General features: G+C 45.8%; 2 protein-coding genes and 1 long non-coding RNA gene across 7 annotated transcripts in view; 2 read left to right on the top strand and 1 right to left on the bottom strand.

Annotated features, from left to right (window-relative positions):
• The window catches only part of SRGAP3 (SLIT-ROBO Rho GTPase activating protein 3), a 247,180-nt gene that overhangs the window by 20,489 nt on the left and 199,557 nt on the right, over positions 1 to 27,134 (bottom strand). For 2 of the 5 annotated variants that reach the window (XM_086366585.1, XM_086366587.1), the window contains exons 12-15: positions 23,140 to 23,242; positions 18,011 to 18,071; positions 16,237 to 16,314; positions 6,035 to 6,169 (exon numbers count right to left, since the gene is read on the bottom strand). In XM_086366585.1, coding sequence (XP_086222711.1) covers positions 6,035 to 6,169; positions 16,237 to 16,314; positions 18,011 to 18,071; positions 23,140 to 23,242 — 377 coding nt within the window. Of the gene's footprint in view, positions 1 to 6,034; positions 6,170 to 8,543; positions 10,117 to 16,236; positions 16,315 to 18,010; positions 18,072 to 19,254; positions 19,286 to 23,139; positions 23,243 to 27,134 lie in introns of those variants that run through there. The other 3 variants (XM_086366586.1, XM_086366588.1, XM_086366589.1) reach the window with 3 other exon arrangements.
• On the top strand, positions 645 to 4,672 carry LOC147348176 (uncharacterized). The gene is made up of 2 exons (XR_015151092.1): positions 645 to 957; positions 3,812 to 4,672. It is a non-coding gene; the product is annotated as an uncharacterized LOC147348176 (long non-coding RNA).
• Positions 893 to 2,698, top strand: LOC147348177 (endogenous retrovirus group K member 7 Gag polyprotein-like). Its single transcript, XM_086366590.1, is given in 1 exon segment — positions 893 to 2,698. A coding segment is annotated over 1 exon segment (1,533 nt). The 5' UTR covers positions 893 to 1,028; the 3' UTR covers positions 2,562 to 2,698.

Genomic DNA, 27,134 nt, shown 5'->3' with positions numbered 1-27,134 from the left:
CCTGAACACCAGTGGTGCCCACGGAGAAGCTGTGCCAGGCCACCTTATCTACTTTCCCCTCCCGCCAAAGGCTCCCCTGCCCCAGGCCTTTGCACACACTGGGTATTCTCTCCTCTGCTCAGCACGCTCCAGCCTACTTCCATTCACAGCCTGATGCCTCACTCAGGTCTCCGCACAGAGGGGAAGACTCTCACACATATATTGAGCCCACTGCCCCTCATTCGGGCCCCTCCATGTCCTCATCACCACTTCTTAATATTGTTTTCTTGAATACATTTCCTTAAAAAAGGAGACTTCACCTCACCCTGCAAATGAGAAACCAGGATCACTTGCCATAGTTAGAAGATAAGATAAAAATAGATCAAACAAAAGCAAAACAAAGCTACCAAATGATAGGCAGACACTGTTTTGCATAGAAGTGCGGGGAGCTGCCCGTGAGAACGGGGTCCTTTGTCCGAAGGACACAGCTCTGGGAGCTGCCTCAGTCCTTGAGGGTTTGCTTGCAAACATAGCTCTCTGTCCCGCCACCCCAGAGATTAGGCGCTTATTTACTGCAGGCACCTGGAGTTCTGTGCAAACTTCTCACGCACAGAGAAATGTTATCTGGTGTAAGAAATAATAACAGGGAGCCATTCCCATGCTCTCAAGATTTCTTGTGACTGTTTGTAAGATGTATAGGCTAACCAAGAAAAAATGTCAACTGTTTTGTCTCTCTCACGCTTTTCTGTATAAATATGAGATGTTGAATAAAGTTGGTGTCAGACTGCGTCCCTTCGTGGTGACGTGTCTGAACCTCTCGACCCCATCTTTGTAGTCTCTTGCTTTAGTTTCTTTCTTAGCCCCGCCGTGCACGTTCTCGGGACCTGATCGACTTTGCCGGCTGGCTCCGGCAGGTGGCGCCCGAACAGGGACTTGAGAATCGGAGTGCGACGACGGCCGCTGCCCGCCAAGATTGAGGTAAGTAAAGAGGAATTCCTAAGTAATTAAAAGTAAAGGGCAGGGAGGGTGATTGTCGAGAGTAATAAATCATGGGACAAGGCAATAGCCGCCAGTTATTTGTACATATGTTGAAAACTATGTTAAAAGGTAGGGGAATTCATGTAAATAAGTTACAGCTAGAAAAGTTTTTACTTTTTATTGAGGAGGTTTGTCCTTGGTTTCCAGAGGAAGGAACAGTTAGTCTGGAAACTTGGAAAAAAGTAGGAAAACAATTGCAGACATATTATTCCTTACATGGTCCCAATCGTGTTCCTGTGGATGCTTTTTCTTTGTGGACTCTCATAAGAGACTGCCTGGATCCTGAACATGAGGGACATAAAATTCAAACGGCTCTCAGGGATTCCACAGGACCCGAAGTTACAGAGCCTTCTGCCCCATCACCTGAGCCGCTTTATGCTGTGCCTGAGGGAACAGCTTATAAGGCTGGAGGGAATGATGATGTGTTAAGCTCTGATGAACAGAAAGAGTTAAATGAACAAGCGGCTCAGAACCATAGAGAGGATATGCCTTGGGAGATGATGGTTAACATGGAATCCCCCTCAGGAAAAGGGGAATTAAAGCATTCAGGGCTTACTGAAGAACAGCTGGAGAATTTAATTCAGAAGATTGTTATAGCAGTAAAAAAGGATGCACAGGGAGACTCCCACTCCAGCCAGCCTGTGCCTCCAGCATATCCTCCCTTGGTTCTTGCTGGACTCGATCCACCTCCGCCTTTCGTAGAACCGTGAGAGCTTATATCTATCCCTGCTTCTTTTCCCGGTGAAAACATAAAAATTAAAAGTGAGATATTATTATCTCCTCTTCAACAAGCAATTAAGCGAGCTAATGAAGAAGGAGAACATATTCCCGGGTTTTCAGGAATCTATCCAGTGTTTGAAAATGCTCAACAGCAGAGGTATTATGAGCCGCTGCCCTTTAAGCAACTGAAAGAGTTAAAAATGGCTTGTGCACAATATGGCCCGACTGCGCCGTTTACTCAGGCTATTATAGAGGCTTTAGGAAATCAAAATCTGCCACCTAATGATTGGAAACAGGTTGCTCGAGCTTGTTTATCTGGAGGAGATTATTTACTATGGAAATCTGAGTTTGCTGAGCAATGTGGGATCACAGCCGATATCAACCGGCGACAGGGACTGAACACCACTTATGAAATGATGGTGGGAGAGGGAGAATATCGAGACACTAATAGTCAACTTAATTATTTACCTGGAGCCTACCCTCAGATTAGTGCTGCGGCTCTACAAGCATGGAAAAAGCTTCCAAATTCTGATAAAAAGACTGAAGATTTATCTAAAATTCGCCAGGGGCCAGATGAGCCATATCAGGATTTTGTTGCCCGCCTGCTTGAGACAATTGGTAAAATGATAGAAGATGAGCAGGCGGAGATGGTGTTGACTAAACAGCTTGCTTATGAAAATGCCAATTCGGCTTGTCAAGCTGCCCTGAGACCTTACAAGAAAAAAGGAGGCTTATCCGATTATGTACAAATTTGTGCCGATATCAGCCCTTCGTACATTCAAGGCATAACTTTGGCCACGACATTACAAGGGTTATTGCCTTAGCTGGTTTTAGTGGACGGCTTGATAATCATTATCCCTCAGATAAAATTTTGCAATTTGCTCATTATCACCAATTTCTCTTCCCAAAAATCATTGTTTCTCAGCCCCTTGCTGACGTCCTAACTGTATTTACTGATGGCTCTTCTAATGGAATAGCTAGTTTGATTATACAGGACAATACTACCACCTGGCATACTAATTATAAGTCTGCTCAAGAAGTAGAACTATTTGCCGTTTTTCAGGCTTTATTACAAATTTCTGCTCCATTTAATTTATATTCTGACAGTCAATATATCATAAGAGCCTTAAACACTATTGAGACTGTTCCATTTATTGGTACCCTGAATTCTACTATCCAAACTCTTTTTCGTGATATACAACATTTAATTTGCTCCAGAGTTAATAAATGCTATTTTGGTCATATTCGTGCTCACTCTGGACTTCCTGGACCTTTAGCACGAGGCAATGCTTTGGCTGATGAAGCTACACATATGATATTTCCTTCACTGGAACAAATGGCAAAAACTTCCCACAGCTTACACCATCAAAACAACAATAGCTTAAGACTTCAATTTGGCATTACTCGAGAAGCTGCCAGACAGATTGTTAAGCAATGTCAAACATGTCCTCAATTTTTTAGCGTCCCCCACTATGGAGTTAATCCTCGAGGATTGTTGCCAAACGATATATGGCAAATGGATGTTACCCATATTCCTGAATTTGGTAAACAAAAATTTGTTCATGTTACTATTGACATCTTCTCCGGCTTTTTACATGCCTCTCTACAATCCGGAGAAGCTAGCAAACATTGTATAGCTCATTGCATTAAATGTTTTGCTGTTATGGGAACCCCTAAAACCATAAAAACAGACAATGGTCCAGGATACACTGAAAAAAATTTTCAATTATTTTGTACGCGATTGTCTATCTCACATAAAACAGGTATCCCTTATAATCCTCAAGGTCAAAAAATTATTGAATGGGCACATCAAACTCTCAAACATCAATTGCAAAAACTAAAGAAGGGGGAATTGTATCCCAATACCCCCTCCAACTCTCTAAACTATGCTTTATTTGTTCTAAATTTTTTACAATTGGATATAAGTGGCCGTTCAGCAGCACAGCGATTTTGGAACTTTGATGCACAAACAATAAGACCTAAAGTCTTTTGGAAAGACCCACTTGTAGGAAAATGGTAAGGACCAGATCCAGTACTAATCTGGGGACGAGGGCATGTTTGTGTTTTCCCACAGGATGCCGAAGCGCCGCGCTGGCTGCCGGAAAGGTTGGTACGCACGGCGGAGACAGTCTCTAGCAAATCAGATGAGGAGATTGACAATTCAAGAGCATGATGAATTACCATCTCGGCAACAACTTCAGGCATTGATGCGAGAGGCACAGAATTGTGTTGCGGTGCAGGGCGATCCGATATCGCCTTTAAGCTTCCTGATAACCTTATTAATTATCTTAAATCAGATTAACACTGCACACTCTGAAGAATATTCAAATGCTTACTGGGCTTATTTTCCCGATCCTCCCCTTCTCCAACCCGTGGACTGGGAGGGTCGGTCTATTCCCATATACACTAATAAAACTGTTTTATTTCTTGCACCTTGTTTAATTAAAAAACTGATTGATGATCTATGGATCATAAAGGCTTCCATCTATGAAAATGGTCTGCGGTTAAAGGAACATAAGCGTGTGCCTATATAAAAAGAAAGGGGGAGATGCGGGGAGCTGCCCGTGAGAACGGGGTCCTTTGTCCGAAGGACACAGCTCTGGGAGCTGCCTCAGTCCTTGAGGGTTTGCTTGCAAACATAGCTCTCTGTCCCGCCACCCCAGAGATTAGGCGCTTATTTACTGCAGGCACCTGGAGTTCTGTGCAAACTTCTCACGCACAGAGAAATGTTATCTGGTGTAAGAAATAATAACAGGGAGCCATTCCCATGCTCTCAAGATTTCTTGTGACTGTTTGTAAGATGTATAGGCTAACCAAGAAAAAATGTCAACTGTTTTGTCTCTCTCACGCTTTTCTGTATAAATATGAGATGTTGAATAAAGTTGGTGTCAGACTGCGTCCCTTCGTGGTGACGTGTCTGAACCTCTCGACCCCATCTTTGTAGTCTCTTGCTTTAGTTTCTTTCTTAGCCCCGCCGTGCACGTTCTCGGGACCTGATCGACTTTGCCGGCTGGCTCCGGCATAGAAGTTTCTGAACCTGAGGCCCTGCCCTTTCTGATCTGCAGGGAGACTGACTTGTACGGGTCCCTCCTTGGTACAATCAAGGCTTTAGGAGGGACCTGAGAAAGGACTTCCTCTCTCCTGTGATTCAAGGTACACGACGTTGTGACCTTGTACCAGAGGCTGAAGACCACGTCTGCTGAGGGCCCTGCTCTGGAACTGGACTAGTGGAGCTTCTGGAAACAGCGGCTGAGCAAGGGACACCGGGCTCAGACAGGGTTGTGCCTTTGTGGCCTGGGATTTCTGAGAGGTGGTCTGGAGCCTGAAGTGGATCTGGAAAGATGAGCAGGAAGTATGAGGGCAGAAGGGCGGATGGAGGAAGCGTCTTTCACTCAAGGCAAACAAGAGGGTTCAAGCCTCTCTTGGTGCTAATCACCTCCTGGCACACCTTCTTGGCTGCAAATATCCCTGAGAACATTGTGAGAAGCATCCATATGTGAACCTGAGTGTGGGGCAACTTTTCTGCAGCTCAAATTAAAGAGTTTATTTCCAAAAAGGGGTTTATTCCAAAATACTAGCATTCTAATATTCTAAAATTAGAAGTTTATTTAAAAAAATATATATATATGTATTTCCAAAAGGTTGCCTTGGATTTCAGCATCTTACAGTCAAGGTGCCTTTACTTCAGCTCTGAGATTGGGCTATTGCCTTTATCCACAGAAAATACCAGTCAGGAAGGACTTGACGGTGAGCAACATCAGAAGAAGCCCCCAGTCAATGTATTTTTTATCATTTCCCTTGTTTGTCAAGTTGTTGACTTTACTCCCAAACCTTCCGTGGCTCCCTTAATGCCCAAAGGGAAAAGCTCTGGAATCCTTGCAAGGCATTCAATGTCTTCTCTTTCTTGTTGCATTTTACCCTCCCAGTCTTTTAATACCATGTACTGGGTGGGACACCCTCCTGCTGGTCCCATTGATTTGTGTGTCCCCAACCTTCCCAGGATCCCCGAGTCCAGTCCTCCTGGAAGACTCATTATTCCCTCTCGGGTGTGATCTGAGAATCCAAGGCTCCCTTGGCCTCTTCTATTCTGAGCTCCTCCTATACCCAGAGGTGCACCGTGCCCATGAACCCTTCTGTTGTAAACCATCTTGTTATTTCCACAACTAGGTTTTAAGTTCCAGGAGGACAAGAGCCATATGGCATCTTTCACAGCACCCCTCCTGCAGTGATAAGCCTGGAGTGCCACTTCAATAAAGATTTGTCAAGGAACTGATCATTTCACTGGGGAAATACTTACTAATAGTAGATATCAAATCTTGAAACCTTTCCTTAGGAAAGAGTGGGTTTTCCAGTCCTCGGAAATACAGTTTTAGAACGCCAGCAACTGAATTGATATCTCGTTCATTTTGGTCATCCACAAGGGGGTCTTCACCTGAGAGGAAACAGGAGATGATGATTCAGTGAGGCAGGCTGTGTGCAGATGGCAGGGGAGGGGACCTGCCCCAGCCTGAACAGAGCACAGGCAGATGCGACAGCCTCCCCAGCACAGTGTACTTAGAGGCCTCCCTATAACTGATTTTGAAACTGCTCAAATCTATTAAAATGTTGTAGAATGAAAATAATGAACATCCATCATCATACACTTAAACTCATCTTGCCATATATGCTTTCTCTCCCTTTTCTATCACTTATAATTATTATTGCTCAATTATTTGAGAGTATTCTGTAGACATGATAACACATCACTGCTAAATACTTCAACTCATTTCTCCTAAGCATAAGGGTCTTCCCCTGCATAACCACACAACACACAACATTATGGCACCTAAGAAAATTAACAAGAGTTCCAAACACCATCTCACGTTCAGACTCTGCTCAAACATTCCCCCCATTGTCCCACGTCTGTCATAGAATTTTTCAAAAGCTAAGATCTAATCAATGTTCACACCATTCATTCAGTTGTTATGTTTCTTTAATCTTTTTAGTGTAAAATAGACTCCAACATTTTTATTGTTGTTTGCCTTTCATAATAGTGGCTCTTTCGAAGAGTCCAGGCCCACTGCCTCATACAATGTCTCACACTCTGGGTTTGTCTGACTGCTTCCTCATGATCAGAGTCAGGTTAAACATTTTGAGCAAGAATGCGATGTGGATGATGTCTGATCATTGGGTTAAGGTGGTGGATTTCAGATCTCTGCATTGTATAGGTATAATTTCTCCTTTGTAATAATCAATATAAATAAAATATAAGATATTTTGATAAACAATAGTGATCTATGTGCCTACCACATACTCAACATATTTTACCCAGTGTTTTGAGCATCCAATGATCATTTTTCCATCATCATTCCAAATCAATTATTACCCTGGGGTTTCAACAAAATGGTGATTTTCTGATTCTATCATTCCATCTATAATTACTAGCTGACATTCTTCCACAAAGAAAACCTTTCTCCGTATTCCCGCCACCTGCCTCTTTTAAAAAAAAAAAAAAAAAACATTTTATGGGCTTGTTTTTATAATTTTTAATTCAATGTGTTTAACCCACTACCCACTATTCATTGGGATGCTCAGATTTTCCCCAAATTTGGCCAGGGGGAGTTCTTTCTTATGTCCTTTTGATGTGATCTCTACTGATTACGTCCTTGCTTTCTGGCATAAAAGATGTCTCTGAATCCTTGTACTTTCCTTGACCCAGACCTGTAATAAAAATACTTCTTCAAGGAGCTCTGTTTGTTTTTTGTAGGGAATGGTGTTTAGAAACCAAGATCTAGGCTTTACGTGTGTTCATTGCTACAGGAGTGTTATAAAGAACTTCTGCTGCTGCTGCTGCTAAGTCGCTTCAGTTATGTCCAACTCTGTGCGACCCCATAGATGGCAGCCCATTAGGCTCCTCTGTCCCTGGGATTCTCCAGGCAAGAATACTGGAGTGGGTTGCCATTTCCTTCTCCAATGCATGCAAGTAAAAAGTGAAAGTGAAGTCGCTCAGTCATGTCCGACTCTTCACGACCCCATGGACTGCAGCCTACCAGGCTCCTCCGCCCATGGATTTTCCAGGCAAGAGTACTGGAGTGGGGTGCCATTGCCTTCTCCATAAAGAACTTCTAGGCTCTTTCAGTAGATATAGAGTGTGTATATATATATATATATATATATATATATATATATATACACACACATATATATTATTTTTCACGAGTTCACACTGATGTTGATCTTTCTGATTCATATTTAAGATACAAGGTTTTCTTTACCTTTATTTATTTTATATTTGCATTTCATTTTTCTTACAGTGAAACTCGTTCTGAATATTAGTAATATTTAATATTTTAATATATCTGCCTTATTCTACAATATACATAAAATAGTTTCAGATTTTTATTATAATAACAATAGTACCACTAACAATAAACCTACTACATAAAATTTAAGATTTATTTGCAGGGCTTTTGTTTTTATTTTTTAGGTTCTCAAAATGTATCTCACTAAACATGAATGATTGAAAGACAGAAAGTAGAGGACTTCCTTGGTGGTCCAGTGGCTAAGAATCCCTGCCAATGCAGGAGACACAGGTTCAATCCCTGGTCAGGGAAGATTCCACATGCCACGGGGCAACCAGGCCTGTGAGCTACAGTGACTGAGCCTGCACTCTACCACCTGCGAGTTGCAACCACTGAAGCCTGCATGCCCTGGAGCCCACGCTCTACGACATGAGAAGCCCATGCACTGCAACTAGAGAGTAGCCCCCACTCACAGCAACTAGAGAAAGTCCTTGTGCAGTAACAGAGACCCAGCACAGCCAAAAATATAACAATGAATACATTTATTAAAACAAAGAACACAGAAAGTAGATTAGCAGTGGGGGCTGGGTATAAATGGTATATGGAGTAACTACAAATGGGTACAAGGTTCTTTTTAGGGATGATGATAATTTTCTGAAATTAGATTTTGGAGATAATGCTGTTGTTCAGTCGATAAGCACCATCCGACTCTTTGCAACACCATGGACTGCAGCATGCCAGGCTTTCACTATCTCTTGGAGTTTATTCAGATTCATGTCCATTGAGTTGATGATGTTATCTAACCATCTCCTCCTCTGCCACCCTCTTCTCCTTTTGCCTTCAATCTTTCCCAACATCAGGGTCTTTTCCAGTGAGTCAGCTCTTCGCATCAGGTGGCCAAATAATTGGAGCTTCAACTTTAGCATGAATCCTTTCAGTGAATATTCGGGCTTGATTTCCTTTGGGATTGACTGGTTGACTGGTTTGATCTCTGGATTGACTAGTGATGATGTACAATTCTATTAATATATTAGAAACTACCGAAATGTACACTTTAAAAATAGGTGAGCCTTAAAGTATGAAATTCAATAGAGCGGTTAAAAACTGTATGACCAGAGCACATGTTGAAAAGTTACTCTCTGTGTGGTTCTCAATCTGATATACAGCTTATTTGTTTCTGTTTCTATTCAATTTGGGGGGTTTTATTTTTTTATAAATCTTAAAAAAACTTCACAATTTTGAAAAAACATTTATGTGGTCCAAGAGTCAAAACCAGATTAAAAAGTTGCTTGCAGAGAAGCCCTATTCTTATCTTTCTCCCACCTACACCTTACATTTAACCATTTTCATTAGTCTCTGATTTGTCCTGCTATCTTTCTTTCTGCAAAAATAAGCAAATACAATACATATATACACACAACATTTTTACGTTCCCTCATTTCTAACACAATGGAAGTAATACCCTCTATTACTACATATATTTGTTTCTTCTCTTAACAGTAAATCTTAGAAATCCCTCCATGTCTGTTCACAGGAATCTTCCTCATTTTTTAAAAAAATGTTTTTACACTAAGATTTTATTGTATGCTGCCACCAGTGTACATAAAATAATTTCTTGTGAAACAGAAATTCATGAATATTCAGACAGGTAGACGTTAAGGACTAACAAAAGTAGAAGTTTGTATAGTATGGCCCATGTTACAGCAAGAGACATTTGTACAGGCTTCAAATTTAGCTTTCCTTTGAATATTCACTGGCTTATGAAAAGTGGTTTTAGAAAACCTTGTAAAGATTATTTTTGCTGCAAAAAGGAACAGACTTTCTGGGGTCTGGAGGGATTTGTACTTGAAGATACTCCAGTCAGCAGAGTGCCTGAGCATTCAGCAGACAGAATTGTTTCAAACCTGCAGCTGCCTGGGAAACCTTCACCCAGTCAAGTCTAGCCTCCAGCCAGAGCTGTTGAACCACTTTCTTCATGGTGGCGATGCTGGAGAAACCAGGCATGGAGTACTCGGTGCAGATCGGTGGTCCATCGGCCCTGGGCTTACTGGGCCAGGCGCTGGGCCGTCCCCATTCTGTTTAGTGGCTGCAAAGTACTCTGTTTCATGGATTGACCATAACTTAGTCAACTAGTCTCCCACGGACTGACATTACAATCTTGCTGTTACTAATAAACTGCTGCAACAAATAGCCTTCTAACTGTGCTTCCTATTCCTACCACATGTCTCTGTGGTAGGTTTATGGAAGTGGGATTGCTGGGTCAAAGGGTAAACTAATGTGTGGTTTCATCAGATAAAGCCAAATTCTCCTCCAGTGGGGCTGCACCATTTTTCTCCTCCTACCAGCAACACAGGAGAAGGGTGCTTCTCCACAGCCCTGCTCGTGGGATGTCTTTTCAATTTTTGCCAACTGCAGAGGGGAAAACAGCTCAGGAGAGCAGCACTTCTTAGTTTCATGGGGGCTGCTGGAGCTGGCAGCAATCTGACACGTCCTTCAACCTCCTCCTCCTTCCAGAACAGCCCAGAGCAATCTAAGACTGGTAAGCAATGAAGAGCAGAATGGGAAATTCATACTTGGATCTCTCTATACTCTGCCTCCGTGGGAAGAGAATGTGTGTGAGTGGCAGGCCTCTGCTAGCCCCAACATGCTTTAGTGCAAATTAGAGAAAGCACCCCGCCCCCACCTCTTTCTGAACCAGGACGTGCAGATTCCAGGGCTTGAGCCAGAGTTCAGCTCCCTCCTGCCCTCATGGATGAGTGCCCTTGTGCAGTGCCCAGCCTGAACGACCATCCACATGTGGCAGCCCAGGCACTGCAGTCTACCTCTCAGATGTTCCCACAGGAGGAGATGAGAATGCTTACCCCACAAGACTTTCTCATGGGGAAAGAAGAGAGAAAACATTAAAAAATATATTGCTTTTACTGATATAGCACTTTTCAAGTGAGAAGCACACTGGCACATGTGATGTCTCTTAATCCTCACAATAGCACCACACAGCACCAAAGGAGGCGTGGTTCCAGCACCACCCTTCTCCCGGGAGAAAGCTGAGGCCACAAAGTGCAACAACTTGCCCACAGAGTCAAAAACAGACATCAGCAGCTCCCAGGTCTCACGAAGCCTGGGAGACAGTCCTTCTTCTACCTGTGGTTTTCAATTCTGTCTGCTGCCTGTCTGAACACGTGCCTATGTATCTATTTATGTATGTATCTATGTATCTATCTACCCACACATCTGTCATCTTCCTTCCTTTCCTCCTTCTCTCCCTCCTTCCTTTATAGTAGAAACCCATTTTTTTTTTCTTTCTCAAGAAAAAAGTTCCCACAGATGAGCAAAGGCGCCTTGATTGAATTTAGAGAAAGGTCCAAGCCCCACCTCCTCTCTAACCCAGCAGTAACCCTGAGGCCCCTCTGAAGGACCAGAAGAGTCTGAAAACTCTGTGCTATATTAAGCTGTTTCCTTGTTGTACCATGCATTACTACTGTGGTCTCATGATCCAAAAGCACATGGATTTTATTCCCTCCATATAAGCTCCTTTTGTCAAATATGGTGAACATATTGACTACAGACTGACAGACACATACACCATTCATTCTTGCTCTTCCTTCCAGAAGGCACTTCACGAGCCACCAGGGAAGCCCCGCATTCATAAAAGTGAAAATGAAAGTCACACAGTCATGTCCTACTCTTTGTGACCCGATGGACTATACAGTCCTTGGAATTCTCCAGGCCAGAATACTGGACTGGGTAGCTTTTCCCTTCTCCAGGGGATCTTCCCAACCCAGGGATCGAACCCAGGTCTCCCGCGTTGCAGGCGGACTCTTTACCAGCTTGAGCCACAAGGGAAGCCATCACTCATAAAAGGAGCCACAAAGCATTCTTCCCTCCTAGACCAGGCCTTCAGCTCTCTTCAAGGCTAGCCAACTTGGCTCCAGAAGAGCTCAAGATGAGCAGGGTAGTGTGTGTGAATGATGGCTTCCTCCAGGAGAGAATTAAAACTAAAATTCCAGGCACATGTGAGAGAAAGTTGTTGTTCCAACTTTGCTAGCTAGTTTCCACGGAGGGAGATAGAATCATTACCAAACAGCCCTGCCTGCACCCTGCTCTTAGCCAGGTCAGCCAGGCATTGCTGAAAGGCTGCAGGCAGGGCTGTACCCAGGGGGAAATGAACACACAGCGTGTGCTCAGGGCTCTAGGGGATAGTGCTGCTGCATGGGGACGCGGCAGGAAGCCCACAGATGGCCTCAAGGGTGGGTCTCTGCAGCCAGGACCCTCCCAGCCCCATCTTGAGGATCCGCAATGTGACAACCCCTCCCTGTGTTTCCTGCTCACACCCCTCTTCCTTGGGCAGGAAACAGATCTGAGAAAGACCAGGTCCCGAGTCTAGAGTGTGTCAGACCCTATATGCAGTGATTTCAGCCCCAAGTCCAAACTCTATCTTGATCGGCACAGGGTGAAAGGGCCATCGACTCCTGTTCCAGCCACCCTTCCACATAAGGAGAAATCACTGTGAGCTCTCTCATCTTTACATAGAAAGAGGACAGGAGATTGGTTTGGGGGTAAACAGAGAGACAGAAGACTAGCCTGCAAAACAACAGTGAACCAAAGCTCTCTCCTCGGAACAACCACTGACTCCTACCTTTCCATGATGTTTTCCCCTTATTTTCCCAGAAGATTACAGGAAAAATCTCAAACCTTGGTGAGTTTAAGATGCACTGATGGCAAAATATAATAATAAAAATCATGTGTGTGTATGTGTTCAGTTGCTCAGACATGTCTGACTCTTTATGACCCCATGGACTGTAGCCCGCCAGGCTCCTGTGTCCATGGAATTTCCCAGGCAAGAATACTGAAATGGTTTGCCATTTCCTTCCCCAGGGGGATCTTTCCAACCCAGGGATCGAACCTATGTCTCCTACATTCTACATTGGCAGGTGGATTCTTTACCACTGAGCCACCTGGGAAGCCTCAATAAAAACCATAATCCCAACTAAAACTGCAGTTGACTCATGTCAAAAGAAAAAGAAAGTGGGTTTAGGAATAATAAGCCAAGAGTGGATTTCCAACATTTAATTATCCAGAAACTTAAGGAAAAGAGATATGTGCTCCTTTCAACAGGAATGTAGGTATGTAGGCAAGAACTTCACCCAGAGAGAGAAAGAAAGAGGCCAAGGAGGAAAAGACTCCTATCTGTTTGAACAAATGACAAAGGACAGGCGCCCTGCAGAGATTAGAGGGTTTAAATTTTTTTAAATACAAGGAAGAAAGGAAAAACACACAATGCTCTGGCTTAGAGAGAAAGTTCCATCACACGTTAGAGCACATGGGCCCTGAGGGGTGGGCTTGGGGCACCTGGCTATGGGGGAGCTGCAGGGAACACAGCATCCAGGCATGGAGAGGGAAGCCAGTTTCAGGAGAAGGGGGAGAAGAGAAACTGCTCTTGAGGATCAGCCAGGTCAGGAACCCAAACCCAGGGTGGTGAATGTCAAGAAACAGAAAGTAATTTATGTGAAATCTAGGCACCAGGTGCCCAGAGAATCCAGAAGGGGGTTCTCTAAAAGAGACATCCCAGGGACTTATTTTAGAATAAGCCATGCTTCCAGGTAGGCTCAGGTGGAGCAGAAGGACGAGGCTGGAAAGAGAATGAGATTCATTCTGGAGTGAGGGTGACAGGGAGAGGAGCCTCACTGCACACACGAGGCAAAGAAAAAGCAGAAAAAAGCAGTTTCTGCAGCTGAAGTTCAGGTCAGGTGATCTCTGCGGTCCAAGGCTTGTTAGGACCAGAGAATTCTAATGTGCACATAACTCCTCCAAGGCACCCAAGCAAGTGACAGGAGGTACTGACCTTAGAAATCACGTTCAGGAAGGAAAGAAAGCAGGGCTGCTGGGATTGGGCGTGGCTGCCAGATACAACAGGGTACTTACTAATGAGACACTGGCAAGTGAGAAAATGGGAGGGGGCTGGGGGCAGTCAGCAGGCTGAGGCACCAGGCAGTGAGTTTACTCATGAGATACAAGGAGTTCTGTACAGTGGGATGCTCCCAGGAACCAGCAAAGGGTCCAGAGGGTCCAGCTCTGCTCACTTACAATGAACACAGGGCAGCAGGGGTGCTAAGGAGTCAAAGCAAATAAAGAAACCAAACCCTGGCTGGGCTGGCCGGCAATGCCGAGAGGAGCTCAGGGAAACGAGGAACTTCCAGTCCTAACCAAACCCTGGCTGGGCTGCCGGGCGATGCCGAGAGGAGCTCAGGGAAACGAGGAACTTCCAGTCCTATCCGGGAGGATACCTCTTGCTCTGTGGGCTCTGCGCATGCTGTTTCCTCGGTCCGGAATGCCCTTTCCCCTCTTCCCCTGGCTCTTACTCTGCAGGCCTCAGCTCAGGCATATCCTCCTCCAGAAGCCTTCTGAGCCTTTGCTATTCCTCCCCCCTCACTTAAGCTGAGCTCGTGGCTCCCACCCACCACTTACCCCATCCTTCCACTGTCGTGCTGTTTACCTTCCCAGCTAGCCGTGGCTTGTCTCTTGTTCCTATTGTATTTCCAGACCCCAGTCCATCACCGAGTGCAGTGCAGGGCTCAAGGGAGGCTTGTTGAGTGGATGAATAAATGCTTCAGCAGGAGCATGGAGCAGGGCAGTTCTGGAGCTCTCTGGTTCTAAGTGCCCCAGATCCTAGAGTGGAATCTAAAACCTAAGCTTCCTGGGACCCTAGGAGGTCACTGAGAGTCACATCCAGCCCAACCCTGCTCTCCACACCTGGTTCCAAGACAGAGTGCCCAGGGATGCTAGGCTCTGTGCTGGGGGCGATGGGGGTGACGGGCTGGTGTTTCCTCCACCCTGGAGCTAGGTCTCAGGATGGAAGCAGGACAGGGCGAGGGTGAATCAGGCCTGGCAATAAGGCAGGAGAATTCTAGGGCTGGAGCCTTGGGGAGAGGCCTGCTCAGGGCACAACCATCAGGGACAAAGCATATACCTTCCAAGGCTATTTGTAGGATGGTATGGAAGAATGGGTAAGAAAGTGCTTTGTAATTTGGGAAGTGGTATACTGTGAGGAAATGGGTTTGGGATTGGGGTCCTCAGACCAAACTTGGTATCTAACCACTCAGAGAGAAAGGCAGAAGATCAGAGTTGAGGAGTAAACTATGGAGATGTGATGTTTCCAAATGCTGTGAGACTAGAGCAGAGGTTTGCTCAGGACGCCCCAACACTGGCTTTTCTTTCCTCCCCAGGATGGACTTTGTTCAATAACCAGGGAACATAATGTTAGAAGCGGCTTCCCAGGTGGCACTAAAGTACCCTCCTGCCAGTGCAGGAGACATAAGAGGCATGGATTCGACCCCTGTATTGGGAAGATCCCCTGAAGGAGGGCATAGCAACCCACTCCAGTATTCCTGGAGAATCCCATGGACAGAGGAGCCTGGTGGGCTACAGTCCATAGGGTTGCAAAGAGACATACACCACTGAAGCAACTTAGCATTCATGTATGATGTTCGAAACTATTTCTTTGAACAGAAATGCCCAGACTCTAAGTTTCACTACAGCAGCAAGACATGCACTAGTGTCGAAACGGCAGAGCTTTTCCTGACCCTATTAAGTCCTTACTTTGCACAGACACTGCCACCGGCCATCTGCCCGCATCAGAGATCCTGAAGCCAAGGGAGCCTAAACCAAGTAAGCCACGTTCTGGTGGACATTTGATTTCTGATAAGCTTTTATATCAAAGTGGGAACTAGGTAACCTCCCCAAGGGGAAGGGGGAGCATATGATCTCTTCCTCCCAATGCATAGCTTTGCCAAGAACACTGCAAAAAAACGTAAGAATTAAGATGTTCTAAGCCACTCCATATTATATATATTCTTCCAACTTTTCTAAAACATAGAAGCCTTTACAGATTTGCATAATAATTCCAAAGCCCTCTTTCCCCAGCAACCACTGCAGAGTTCACCAGAGAAAGTCACCCATGTGTAATTGTAATTGAAAGTCACCCTGGTAATTGTTCAACAGTGGGGAAAAAGAAAAATTAGAAGGTTTCAGCGTTGCCCAATTTCTGTGGTGTAAACTCCTGCCTTGGCTGATTTCAAGCTACCAAGGTAAAGTCCCTGAAGGTGAAGCTGGAAAGAGATGTTGATAAAAGCTGCCCCAGCAACACTGGCTCCAATAAATGTGTTCATACCCACCCTGGCTTCCTCTGGACACGAGCTGGAGATGATCACTCCGTACTTACCTCTCTCAAAGGAATTTTTGATGTCATTGACTTCAACCTGAGATCCTGGCACTCTGAAGATGCCTTGCTGCTGGAGTCCTAAAAGAAATAAACAAAAAGAAAAAGAGGAAAGGCCTTGAGCTCATCAGACCACTGGGAACATGGATGATTCTCCCCACTGCTTGTCTCTTTCTCCCATCAAACTTTGTAAGACAGCCATCATTCGCAATGGCCGTCTCCCAACAGAAGCCCAAAAGGAGCCTTTACAATGAACTTTTTAGCTGGTCCAAATTCTCAGCCACATTCTGCTTTATATGTCTATGGCCCCTTGTTCAGGCTTGAAGGAAACACGAAATTTCTATCAACACTGGATCAGTGAATAACTTCCACTTTAACTCCCAGGCTAGCTCAATCAAATAACTGGGTAGTGAAACATTGCCTACCAAGCTCATCAGTTGCACTGTTCCAGGTAGCTTGACTTAACAAATGCCACTGGGGTTTAACAGCCACAGAGATGTTGAACAAGAATGCTTAATACCACTCCCTCAACCATCACAGACTTTGTCTTTCTTTAAGAAAATCTAGAGTCTAGACTGCATGCTAACTTGGGATCGAGGAGTTTGGGGAAGGTTAACTTATTAAAAAGACAATCTCATTTTTTATGTGTTTCTACAAGGCCATAAAGAAGAGCAGACCTTGCTATCTGACACGGCAGTAACAAAAGAACAATGACCTGCAAGATGGAAGATTAGAGGACCTCACTCATCTGAAAAGGAAATTAAGACTGGGATCCTTTCCCTGAGACTCAGTTTTCTACAGCAAACAACTCTCCACATTATAATTTACGGAAGTGTTTACCCTTAAAGGCAGGCTTTAAAGTTTGGTCTGTATACATAGTATGTGCTCAATAAACATCGTTCATTTCTTTTGTTAACCAATGCTGAATTTCTACCACCTGGGTCTCTTACCCCATCCTCCTGGCTCAGTCCTGACCAGGCATGCGGGCCTTATTCCCCGTATTAGGCCATGACACTCGCCATTCTCTCCACCTCGACTGCAAAGGTTGGCTTCTACTCAGATACCACCTCCTCAGAGATGGCTCTCCTTACAACCTTAGCTAAGTCAGCCCTGTCCTCCTCTAGCCATTCTCTGTCCCCTTACTTAGTTCTTAGGCATTATCACTAGCTGAAATTAGACTATGTATCTCTCTGCTCATTTATTTCCTTGCCCTTCTAATTGGTCATGTAAGCTACTGAGGGCTGGCAGCCTATTTGTCTTGTTCGTGGCTGTGCTGCCATTGTCAGAAACAGTGCCTGCTCTGCACTCTGGAAATATATTTTTGGAGGAATGAATAAATAAATAGATGGAGGCACACATTAAGTGCTGGGAACACCATGTAGCAAATCCCAGATACTCTTACTTCCTTCATGGAGCTTGCCACAGTCTAGCAGTATTAGCCGATTGGACGGCCAACCTCAGTCAGTGCTCTAAGTGCAGAGCTCTGGGCTTGGGTGGGAGTGAGGAAAGAACTAATATTGTTCTCCCGTGAACCCTCCCTGCTCCTCAGTGTTCCCAGTTCCCAGCTCTTCTCACCACCACCTTCAGTCCCCCCAACACAGAAGGCTCAAGAGATAGCAGTCAGAATAGCACCTGTTCTATAGAGCTTTTTCCCTCTCATAAGGAGAGCAGTAGCCTGAAATCTACCAAGATGAAAATCTGAGTCTCATCTCTTATGAGAACAGCCTGGCACCTGTTCTTGAAAGAGCTGAAAACACTGCCCTGAGATTAAGCTTACCATATAAATTGATGTATCGGATACAGCTCTCGACGACCAGTGGTATAGCTTGTCCTGAATCCTTAAGAAAAAAAGTCGTGAGTTGTATTGGACTTGGCAACCACCACAGGAGAGAAGACACTGCAAACACAGATTACGAACTCAAGCCAGAATATTAGTACCATCGGATTAGTAAGAAAACAAGCAAGGAACCACTAATTCTAAAGTCTCTACAAACAGTTAGAATAGGAAGTTTTCTGTTATTGCAGAAAAGGCATAGTTATGATAATTTTAAAGAAATGCTCTGTCTCCTTACTCAGCTGGGAAGGAATCAGGGCTCAGGAGGCCTCACAGGCGCATGGCGGAAGGGTAGAGAGCCCTCTGTGCGGAGGGAGCTAGAGTCTGCTCTCCAAGACTTCTCTGCCTCCCACTCCCCTCAGTCCCAACTCAGCTCCATTCTCCCAGCATTCAGGGAAGGAGCAAGGACTCTGCCTAGGACTGTAGGACCTGCTGCTGGCATGAAGAAGGGCACACTATGGGAGAAGCAAGGCCGGCCCCAGGGGTCCTTCTGAGCTCTGAGAAGGGAAGACCAGCTCTACTCGTGATGTAACAACCTAAACATCCAGACAGATAACTTGGTTTAACAGTACACATGTTACAAGGAAAACTTCTAGAAAAAATTATTGTCAGCCACTGACCACTGAGTGGCCACCTTAGTCAGAAAGGTTGACTAAGATGCAGCTCTAAACACATGTATCTAGGGTGTCAATGTCAAGTTCAATGACATTTCCCTAGGCTGACCCAAGGCCACAGAGAGCTGGGCAAGGGATCATTTTCCTTTGGACTCCATCATTGGTTGACCCTTATGCTATTTCAGGCAACTTACAGAGCATACAATCATAAGAAAAAAAAAAAACAATAATAACAACTCTTTCTTAAAATGGGCCAGATTAAATACTAGCCTCCTCAGAAGGTGAGGAAGAGAAGGCATATGTACTATGCCTTCTTACTAGTATGTTCTATATGTACTAGTATGCTCACGTAAAAGGGACAGGGAAAAAACATGAAATTGGATGGTTTTGTGGCTCCTCCTCACCCCACCTGGGAATTTTTAACTAGAATACCTTAACTCTTAACTAGAGTCACAGAGAGGATAATAAAGTGGACTCGTTGGCAACAGGCAAGGCGGGCCCTGTGCTACAAGTCAGGACTAAAGACAGTTTCCATCCAGTTGAATGGGGCTAACGGACCTTTCCAGTAAATACCTGGTTCCTGGTTCGAGCATTTCTTCTTCCTCTGATAACAAAAAATAAACAGGCAGCAGAGCAGGAGAAAAAGAAAAGATTATGCAGGAGTAAGATCAGTTAGAGTAAGCAGATCCTTCAGAGTCCGGGAACGCCGAAATGCAATGGCAGCCAGTGAAGGGCCAGGGAGATGGCAGGCAGCCTACGAGGCTCAGGAGCTAGGGACCTGCCCCGCCAGCCTTCCGGGGTGGCTGCCTTGGACACCAGAGGGCAAAGAGGCCTCTTTCAGTCCTTGTCAAAGTGCAGGAACAGTGAGCACTAAACCCTTTCCTAACCTCAAGTCTACCTTCTTCTCAACACAGGGGCTGTTTATTCACCAGCAATGAGAGCCCACCTAAGACCCCTTAAGGTGAGCCCAGCTGCCCACAGAAAGGAGGGACACACACTCTCGGCTGTCTGCTGGGACTGTCCCCGCAGTCAGCTCAGGGAACCTCGATCTTAGCTCTTAGTTAACCAAGACTGTATTTTGCAGGGGCCCTCTGGATAGGACCCAAGGGCAAGCTGCCCGGTTCCAACTTCACACGGCGGACCGTGCTTTCCCACCAAACAGCTGAGGCAGCAGGTCCCAGGTACTCGCTCGACTTTGGTCTCCTTCTGCCCGAGGACCCTCACCCTGGCACTGAAAGACCCTCAGGGAACCCAAAACTGACAAAACCTGGAGTGACGGAGGGCCATATGGTCAGAACACCTTGGTGACCTTGCAGGCAGAACCAGAGCCTTTGCTTTCACCGAAACCACCCATTTGTAGGGGAGAACTACCTTCCTCTTTCTTCCTGTACAGGCAGCAGGTCAGGCTCTGGAGTGTGTACTGTGTCTCATTCAGCTCCTGGGGGAGGCCACCCCACTGACTGAGAGTCAGGAGGATGTGAGCCTCCTCCCTGCTGTCACCTGTCCAGCCCTGGCGTCTCAGCTGCTAGGGTTTTCCTACGTTGGCCAAGCCCACCTGAACCTAGGACAGCCGTGACAGATGGTCAGATGGGGACCGTGGGCGCCCTCCAGAAAGCCCCGGCAGCACTCGCAGCTGACACTCCCCTGGTGCTTCCTCTGCACCAGGCAGAGCTCTAGAACCTGCCATGAGCTACTTATCTGATCCTCATCACACACTCATGTGTGTGTGTGTTCAATTGCTTCAGTTGTGTTCGACTCTGTGTGACCCTCTATGGACTGTAGCCCACCAGGCTCCTCTGTCCGTGGAATTCTCCAGGAAGAATAACTGGAGTGGATAGCCATTCCTTGCTCCAGGGGATCTTCCTGATCCAGGGATCGAACCTGGGTCTCCTGCATTGCAGGCAGATTCTTTACTGTCTGAGCCACCAGGGAAGTCCCCTTGTCCCTCTAAACCCTCATAACCATGGCATTTCCATGATGTTATTTTACTGACAAGCCTTTCAGAAGTTTGGCATTTCAGAGATGGGGATTCATGCTGAATCGTCTTTCAGATAGCATGGGACTCCTAAGAGGAAATTAAATTCCGTTCATAAAGGTTGAAGGACTGAGTGCATCACACTGCCTTTTCATTTTCTGAGACTTAACCATCCTTGAGACTGGGGCCCCGCTACTGCAGTCCGTCCCAAACTGAGCTCAGAGAGGGCGCACAGAGGAGCTGGTTGACCTGCACTGATAATATGTGGTACAAGCACACGTGACTACAAAGAAATGCAATCGCTTAACAAACAAACTTTGTTTCGGTCAAACTATCCCCTGAGGAAGCTGTGCCCTTATTCCAGGGACGGGCCACTGCCCAGTTCTCTAGGGTGCCCCTCTCTGGGGGCTCTTTTCAGAGCCAGTCTCCTGGCGCCCAGTGCAGCCTATACCTCTTGCCATTCTGTGGCTCCGGTGGCTGCCAAGCTGGACTCTGAATGACACTTCTCATTCCAAAAGACCGTCCATGCAAAGACAAGGTTTTGGCACCGCTGACAAAGACGCTTGTTGCAGGCTTGCGGGAGACTGACCAGGTGCAGCAAAGCCTATAGATGCAGAAGAAGGACCGACTTCCTCCAAGGGGCAAACACACCCGTGGGTGTTGTGATTGTCAGGGGAATAAAGTCAGATGACTTGATTGTCACACATTTTATGTAGGAGTTCTCCATTCAGAAATTGTCTCACTAAACAGAACACCTTTGCTTTCAAACACAATCAGGTGAGAGAGCCTTCCAAGCATCCTGACAGACCACCTGTTTCCAAAAAGCTAAGCATATTCCAAAACATGTCCGTGTCTCTGAGGTTCCACTCACTCTCTTCCTTCTCTCAGCAGCTTCTCCGTCCATCCTCCCCTCTGCCGACACTTCCTTCAATGCTGCCCCTGCCCCCGGTGCCCATGGCTCTTCCTGGTCTAGAGTGCTCACAGAACTTACTTCTGTACTGATCAGTCACCAAGCACTCATCTTGAATCATCTTCCACATTCAGCTTCTGAGTCAAAAACCTCCTGCGTGACACGATAAGGTCTTTGAGGGCAGAGAGTAGCAAATGGGCCTCAGTCTCCCCTCAGCTCTGGAGTGCAATTTTTTGAGAAGGAAGTCTTGTAGGAGCAAGGACAGAGGATGAAGGAAGGGCTCTTGACACAGGCCTCTTCTCCCATGACCTTCTGGATGGCAAACTGCTCTCTCGGGGTCACCTCCCAACGTGCCCCTTTGCTGCTGCTCCCAGGTCCTTTTGGGGTCCTCCAGGCCTCCCTCCGCTGAGGCATCTGAGAGCAGACGCTGCTGTTTCCCACCCCTCGGGCACCCCCAACTGGGGCACTCCTGTCCCCTTTTCCCTTTCCCAGAACTCAGTTCACAGGCAGAGACAGCCCTGGGACCCAGGCTGATCCTGCCCACACCCCCTCCCACACCTGAGGCCGACCCTCCCTGCCCAGTAAGTCCTGTCTGGGGATGGAGAGAGAGCTGGAGGAGAGGCAGCCTCCAACACTCCAAACGTGTCTCAGGCAGAGCCTGGGAGCCTTCAGGGCCTTTTCTCCTGACTGACATGAGTCTTATTTTCTGCAGTGAGTGTCTTTGTTAGATGGTGGTGGGCTTCCAGTAACTGGTAGGGACCTTCCTCCTGCTCCCCTAAGTGACGTTCAGAGTGCATCTGCCCTTCCCTGAGGATATTTCCCACCTGCTACCCTTTCCAACTTCATCACTGTCTTAACTTGCCTTGAGCTGTTCTACCTGGGACGGCTCGATCCTGCACCCTTTGCAGCCGAGAAGCAAGAACAGAGAAACTCACTGAAGTGAAAACCTTCCTTTCCAGTTTAAGGTGTAAAGGGTTAACCTGGAATTCTAAAGGGACTACTTCATCTCTTTTCCCTTCTCCCAAACTGCCTCACAAGAAGCAAAACAAGGTGGAAGGGCTGTCTCTCACACAAATTGTATGTGTTTCCTTTGTTGGTCTATTCTCAACTTTTAGGGGAAAAAAAATCACTTGTATAAAAATACACTGTTATACAAAGCAGGGTTTTCCTTTGTGTTGCTTCCAACCAGTCTGCTCCTGGGAGACGTGTGTGTGACGGGAGGTGAGGGGGTTTCTCTAACTGTCCCTCAGCCTGGTCAGGACTGCAGTTCCTCAAGCAGGGGAGCAGGGCTGACAGCCCTCCCCAACCCCCACTCAGCCAGGGCTGAGGAGCAAGGGGAAGCACTCTTAGAAGCCACTGGTCAGAGACAAAAGTGCCTCTGAAGCTACAGGCAGGCCACCAGGAGGACCAGCCAGCTACATGGCCTGGCCAAGGGCCCAGATGGAAAGTTCTGGTTGGTCAGATGTCAGTCTGTCAGTAGGTCGGGGCAGGGCTGTTGGCCGGGGTAGGAGGTGGAGAGAGGCTGCCATTACATTGGGCACGTTCGCGGACTCCATGGCTCCCCAGCAAGTACCTTAATGAACGTTTCCATACAGCCGTTAAATAGTTTATGGCTACACACTGAGAGAGGCCTAGGTCTCCTCATTTTCTGTGGTTTAGGGGGAAGACAGGGGGGCCTAGGGGAAAACGGAACAAAAGAAATCAAGAAAGCAACCAAGGTAAACATACAATGGGGGGAGACACTATTGTAACCCACGACTGAAGGAGAACACAAAATGCAAATGGAAGGCCTGAACCCCCAGTGCATTGGTGCCCAATGCTCCATCTGAAGGCCTCTGGATGTTCAAGGGTGTCTTAACTGATCCACAGTGTCAGGCAGGACCAAGACTCATGTAACACAAATGCATTCTACATTATGGGGGGGCACAGCACGTGTCCGGGAAACCACTGAAACTCCAATCAGAGGCTGCCATCCTGCAAAGCTAAACAGATGGAGGGGGAGTCAGGGGTGAGATGTAACCTGTAGCCGAAGAAAGCAAGAGACTTTCAAAGATGATTGGAAGGGTTAATTTTCATTGTTTTGGCTTAAATACATCACCGAGTCTCAGCTCCTGATGTACTGGGGCACTGATCTTCCTAATGCTGCTAAGCATTTCAAATGCACTTGACTACTCTTTATTCCATTGATCTAAGAGCCGGGCAGTTATTATTCTCATCTTAGAGATGAAGAAACTGATGCCAAGAGGGAGGCTGCAGCTTCTTCGGGGGCCCCCGGGAACTCCCGGGGACCCAGGGTGAGGACTATCTCCTGTCCTTAGTCAAGTACACTTTCAGTTAGTGTTTTCAAATCCACTGTCATGCTTAACATCAGCTTAACTCTGCACGTGTGGCCCCATTTTACAGAGGCCTAAACTGAGCTCTAGAGTGGGGAAGTGGCAGAGCTAGACCCCTAACTCAGCCTCTTTGGCTCTAAGCCCAAGATTTTTCCCATTGGGTCAGTCATGGAGCCTTAGGGCACTTTCCCATATCCAGCCCAAACTCATCCATTCCATTAACCCTTGCCAGCAGAGGACTGGGGGGGTCGGGTTGAAAGTGTCTTGCTTGACTTTAGGATCTCCATTCCCTGTGCTCGCTCCATCTCGGACACAGGGAGGGGCGATCACACCACAGTTCACCAGCAACAGTGAAACAGCCACAAACACTGAACCGGTTTCCAGAGTTGCTCACATGCATATGCCTGTGTTGGCTTATTTGCTCACCTTTCACCACCCAAGTTGGCCTGACTCAATGCTGCCAGCCTTCTAGGTCAAAGGACTTTCAAAGGTTAGGAGGAAGACCCCTAACCAAGAGACACAGTTCACTTTCAACTGGCTTAGCTCATAATTTGGGAGGTACCGAGGGGGGACCCAGCCTGACACAGATAATGTCCATGTGTGATGAACAGAGACATGGGCCCCCCACATCTTGACTGATTTCTGTGAATGGGCAAGAAATCATACGTGCTGTGGAGCCCATCAAGGAGATAGACTCATGCTGCCTTGCTCACTGGCCTTGTTCGCCTGTCTGCTTCAGCAGCCCCACCATCAAGGGACCTCAGATCAGATTCCTCTTGGTGTCTGAATACTGAGCAAATACTGCTAGCTCCAGGACATGCATGGGCAAAGACACAGTGGAATCCAAATCTCATGCCACCCAAACATTGGAACCAAAAATAACAGCACAGATCAAAACTTCGAAAAGAAACAACAGGCAAGGTTATTTTGAGCCCATCTTGGATCTATGTCAATTTGGTTAGCTAAGTCCATGTCATTTCTTTTTCACAAGGTACTTATTTTTTTGAGGATAAGGGCATGTGAGAGTGAGTATTTCTTATGCTAGATCTGCTTTTGAATTTACATATGCCAAAGAGAGTGCCAGAAATGTGACAGGGGGCCATAGGTTTTACGTTTAATAACTGGAGGGTAGCAGCTGAGCCACCTTGTTTCCATGGTGATTGGGTTTCTGTTTTTGAATGTTGTCTGATCATTTCATTATCTTACACTGCATGTTATCCTCACAACAACCCTGAGAAGTAGGCAAGAACTATTAAACCTACTTTAAACATAAGGCAAATGAGCCACTGAGAGATTAAGAAACTTGCCCAAGGTCACAGGAAAAGAATTCAGCTCTTCCTATTCCAGGTTCTGGTGTGAGTATGGACATGAGGAAATGGGTTTTACCACAGAACACCCAGCAATAGCATTAAATTATCTATTAAACTCTCATGGTCAACAGAAGTAGAGACTCAATGCAGGTGTTAGACACCAATACCAAAAAAAGTCTAAGATGCCTTTAAAATTTATTTCATAAAGTTAAGTCCTAAGGAATTTTTTTTCCTGTGAGTTATAAAATTTCTCCTGCCCAATCCAGAAAGCAAAGGACTGTTGGAATCACATCAGGATTTCTTCCTTTAGTGTGGTGCTCTGTGCACGGAGCAGAATCTCTGACAAGGAAACGTAGCTATCCCAACTTTGCATCACATCAAATTGATACCGACTTACTGAAGTGCTGGGTGGGGCGCAAAGTGGGGAGCAGAGGGGCAGCTCAGCCAAGGAAAGTGGGGCAGCCTAAGCCTTCCGTCTCTTCTGCTGCTCAGTAGCCGAGCAAAAAGGAAAGAAAGAGAGAGAGAGGCAGGGAAAACAGGAACAGAGAAAGCCACGGAGAGGAAGAAAGAGAAACCAGAGACCAATGTCCCCTTTCTGCCTTTCAACCAAGATGAAAATTAACACACATTAGCAACACAGAACTTGGCCTCAAAATTATTCTGTGATCAAAAGGATGGTGATTTTCCTAGACAACCTCACAGACGTGGGAGTCAAAATTCAAAATGGCGGCAATATTATAGTTGGATGGTGGTCAGGCTCTTGGAGGCTGTGCATGGGTGTGCATGGGGTTGCATTTGTGTGGATAAATCTCAAATGGTTCCACCACTAATTCAGACTTGGAGAAAGTTCTAGGTTAGGGAAGCCAGTCAATGGTTTGAAAAACCATAATCAAATCTTAGGTTTGCATTTGGATTTGCCATTTACCATATACCTTTCAAGTGCATTATTGTATCTGGTCAGCCTAATATTTTGTTATTGTTTAGTCACTAAATAGTATCTGACTCTTTGAGACCCCATGGACTGCAGTACATCAGGCTTCCTTGTCTCTCACTGTCTCCCGGAGTTTGCTCAAAGATGCTAATTACAGGGTTATTATGAATTGGGGCTATTCTAAGATAACATTCTAAAGTGTGAGAAAAAAATACAACGTGTTTTGGCACATGTGCAAAACTGGTCTATCTCTACAAGGCCAGCGGCAGCTTGTTGAGAAGATCTGCTCAACCAATCATCCAAAATGACACTGACCTTTGACAAGAAACTATGGGAGACAGAGAGGGCCACAGTATAGAAACAGCTCACCCAGGGCATTTAAGATTAATTTCAAAAATACTTCCAAGTTAGCAATGCACTCTATCATAAGTTAAAAATGATTTTTAGAAGAGGAAGCTTTTAGTTTACTAAGAGAGTTGCCTTTGACCTTGGCCAAGGGCCAAAGTGTAGATATCTGGATTTACAGCTTAGTACAGTATAGTACAGTGTATCTAAGTGGGAGGTCTGTAATCCTAGCTTGGATTTCCCAGGCCCTAGGTCCATGAGGGTGTGGAAGAAAACATCTCAGGGGACTTTATTTTTTAAAAAAAGCAAAACCCCTCAACTTTTCTCTAAGGAACACCCTGGGACCTCGCCAAGGGTTTGATGACAGATCTCTCCTACAATCTGCTGGAACCACTATTCCCGCATGAGTTCTAGGAATTAGGAAGAAGTGAGGGATGGCTCAATTCATCCCCCATCTGTTGCACTATTTGCAGACTTTGGTGTAAAATGTAGCTTCTGTTGTTTGGGGACTATGACAACATTCTCTTGCAACAAATAAATTAAAAAAAATTTTTTTTAAAGGACAACACTCTCCTGCATAAATAAATATATTTTTTTAAAAGGCAACACTTGCCATAAATTTAATTAATTCATTCATTTTTTAAAAAGG

The sequence above is a fragment of the Bos grunniens genome, chromosome 22 (assembly GCF_055505025.1).
Source record: "Bos grunniens cultivar Pamir isolate PY7600 chromosome 22, Bosgru_T2T1.0, whole genome shotgun sequence".
NCBI classification, from domain to species: domain Eukaryota; kingdom Metazoa; phylum Chordata; class Mammalia; order Artiodactyla; family Bovidae; genus Bos; species Bos grunniens.
This window is presented reverse-complemented; position numbering and strand designations above follow the sequence as displayed.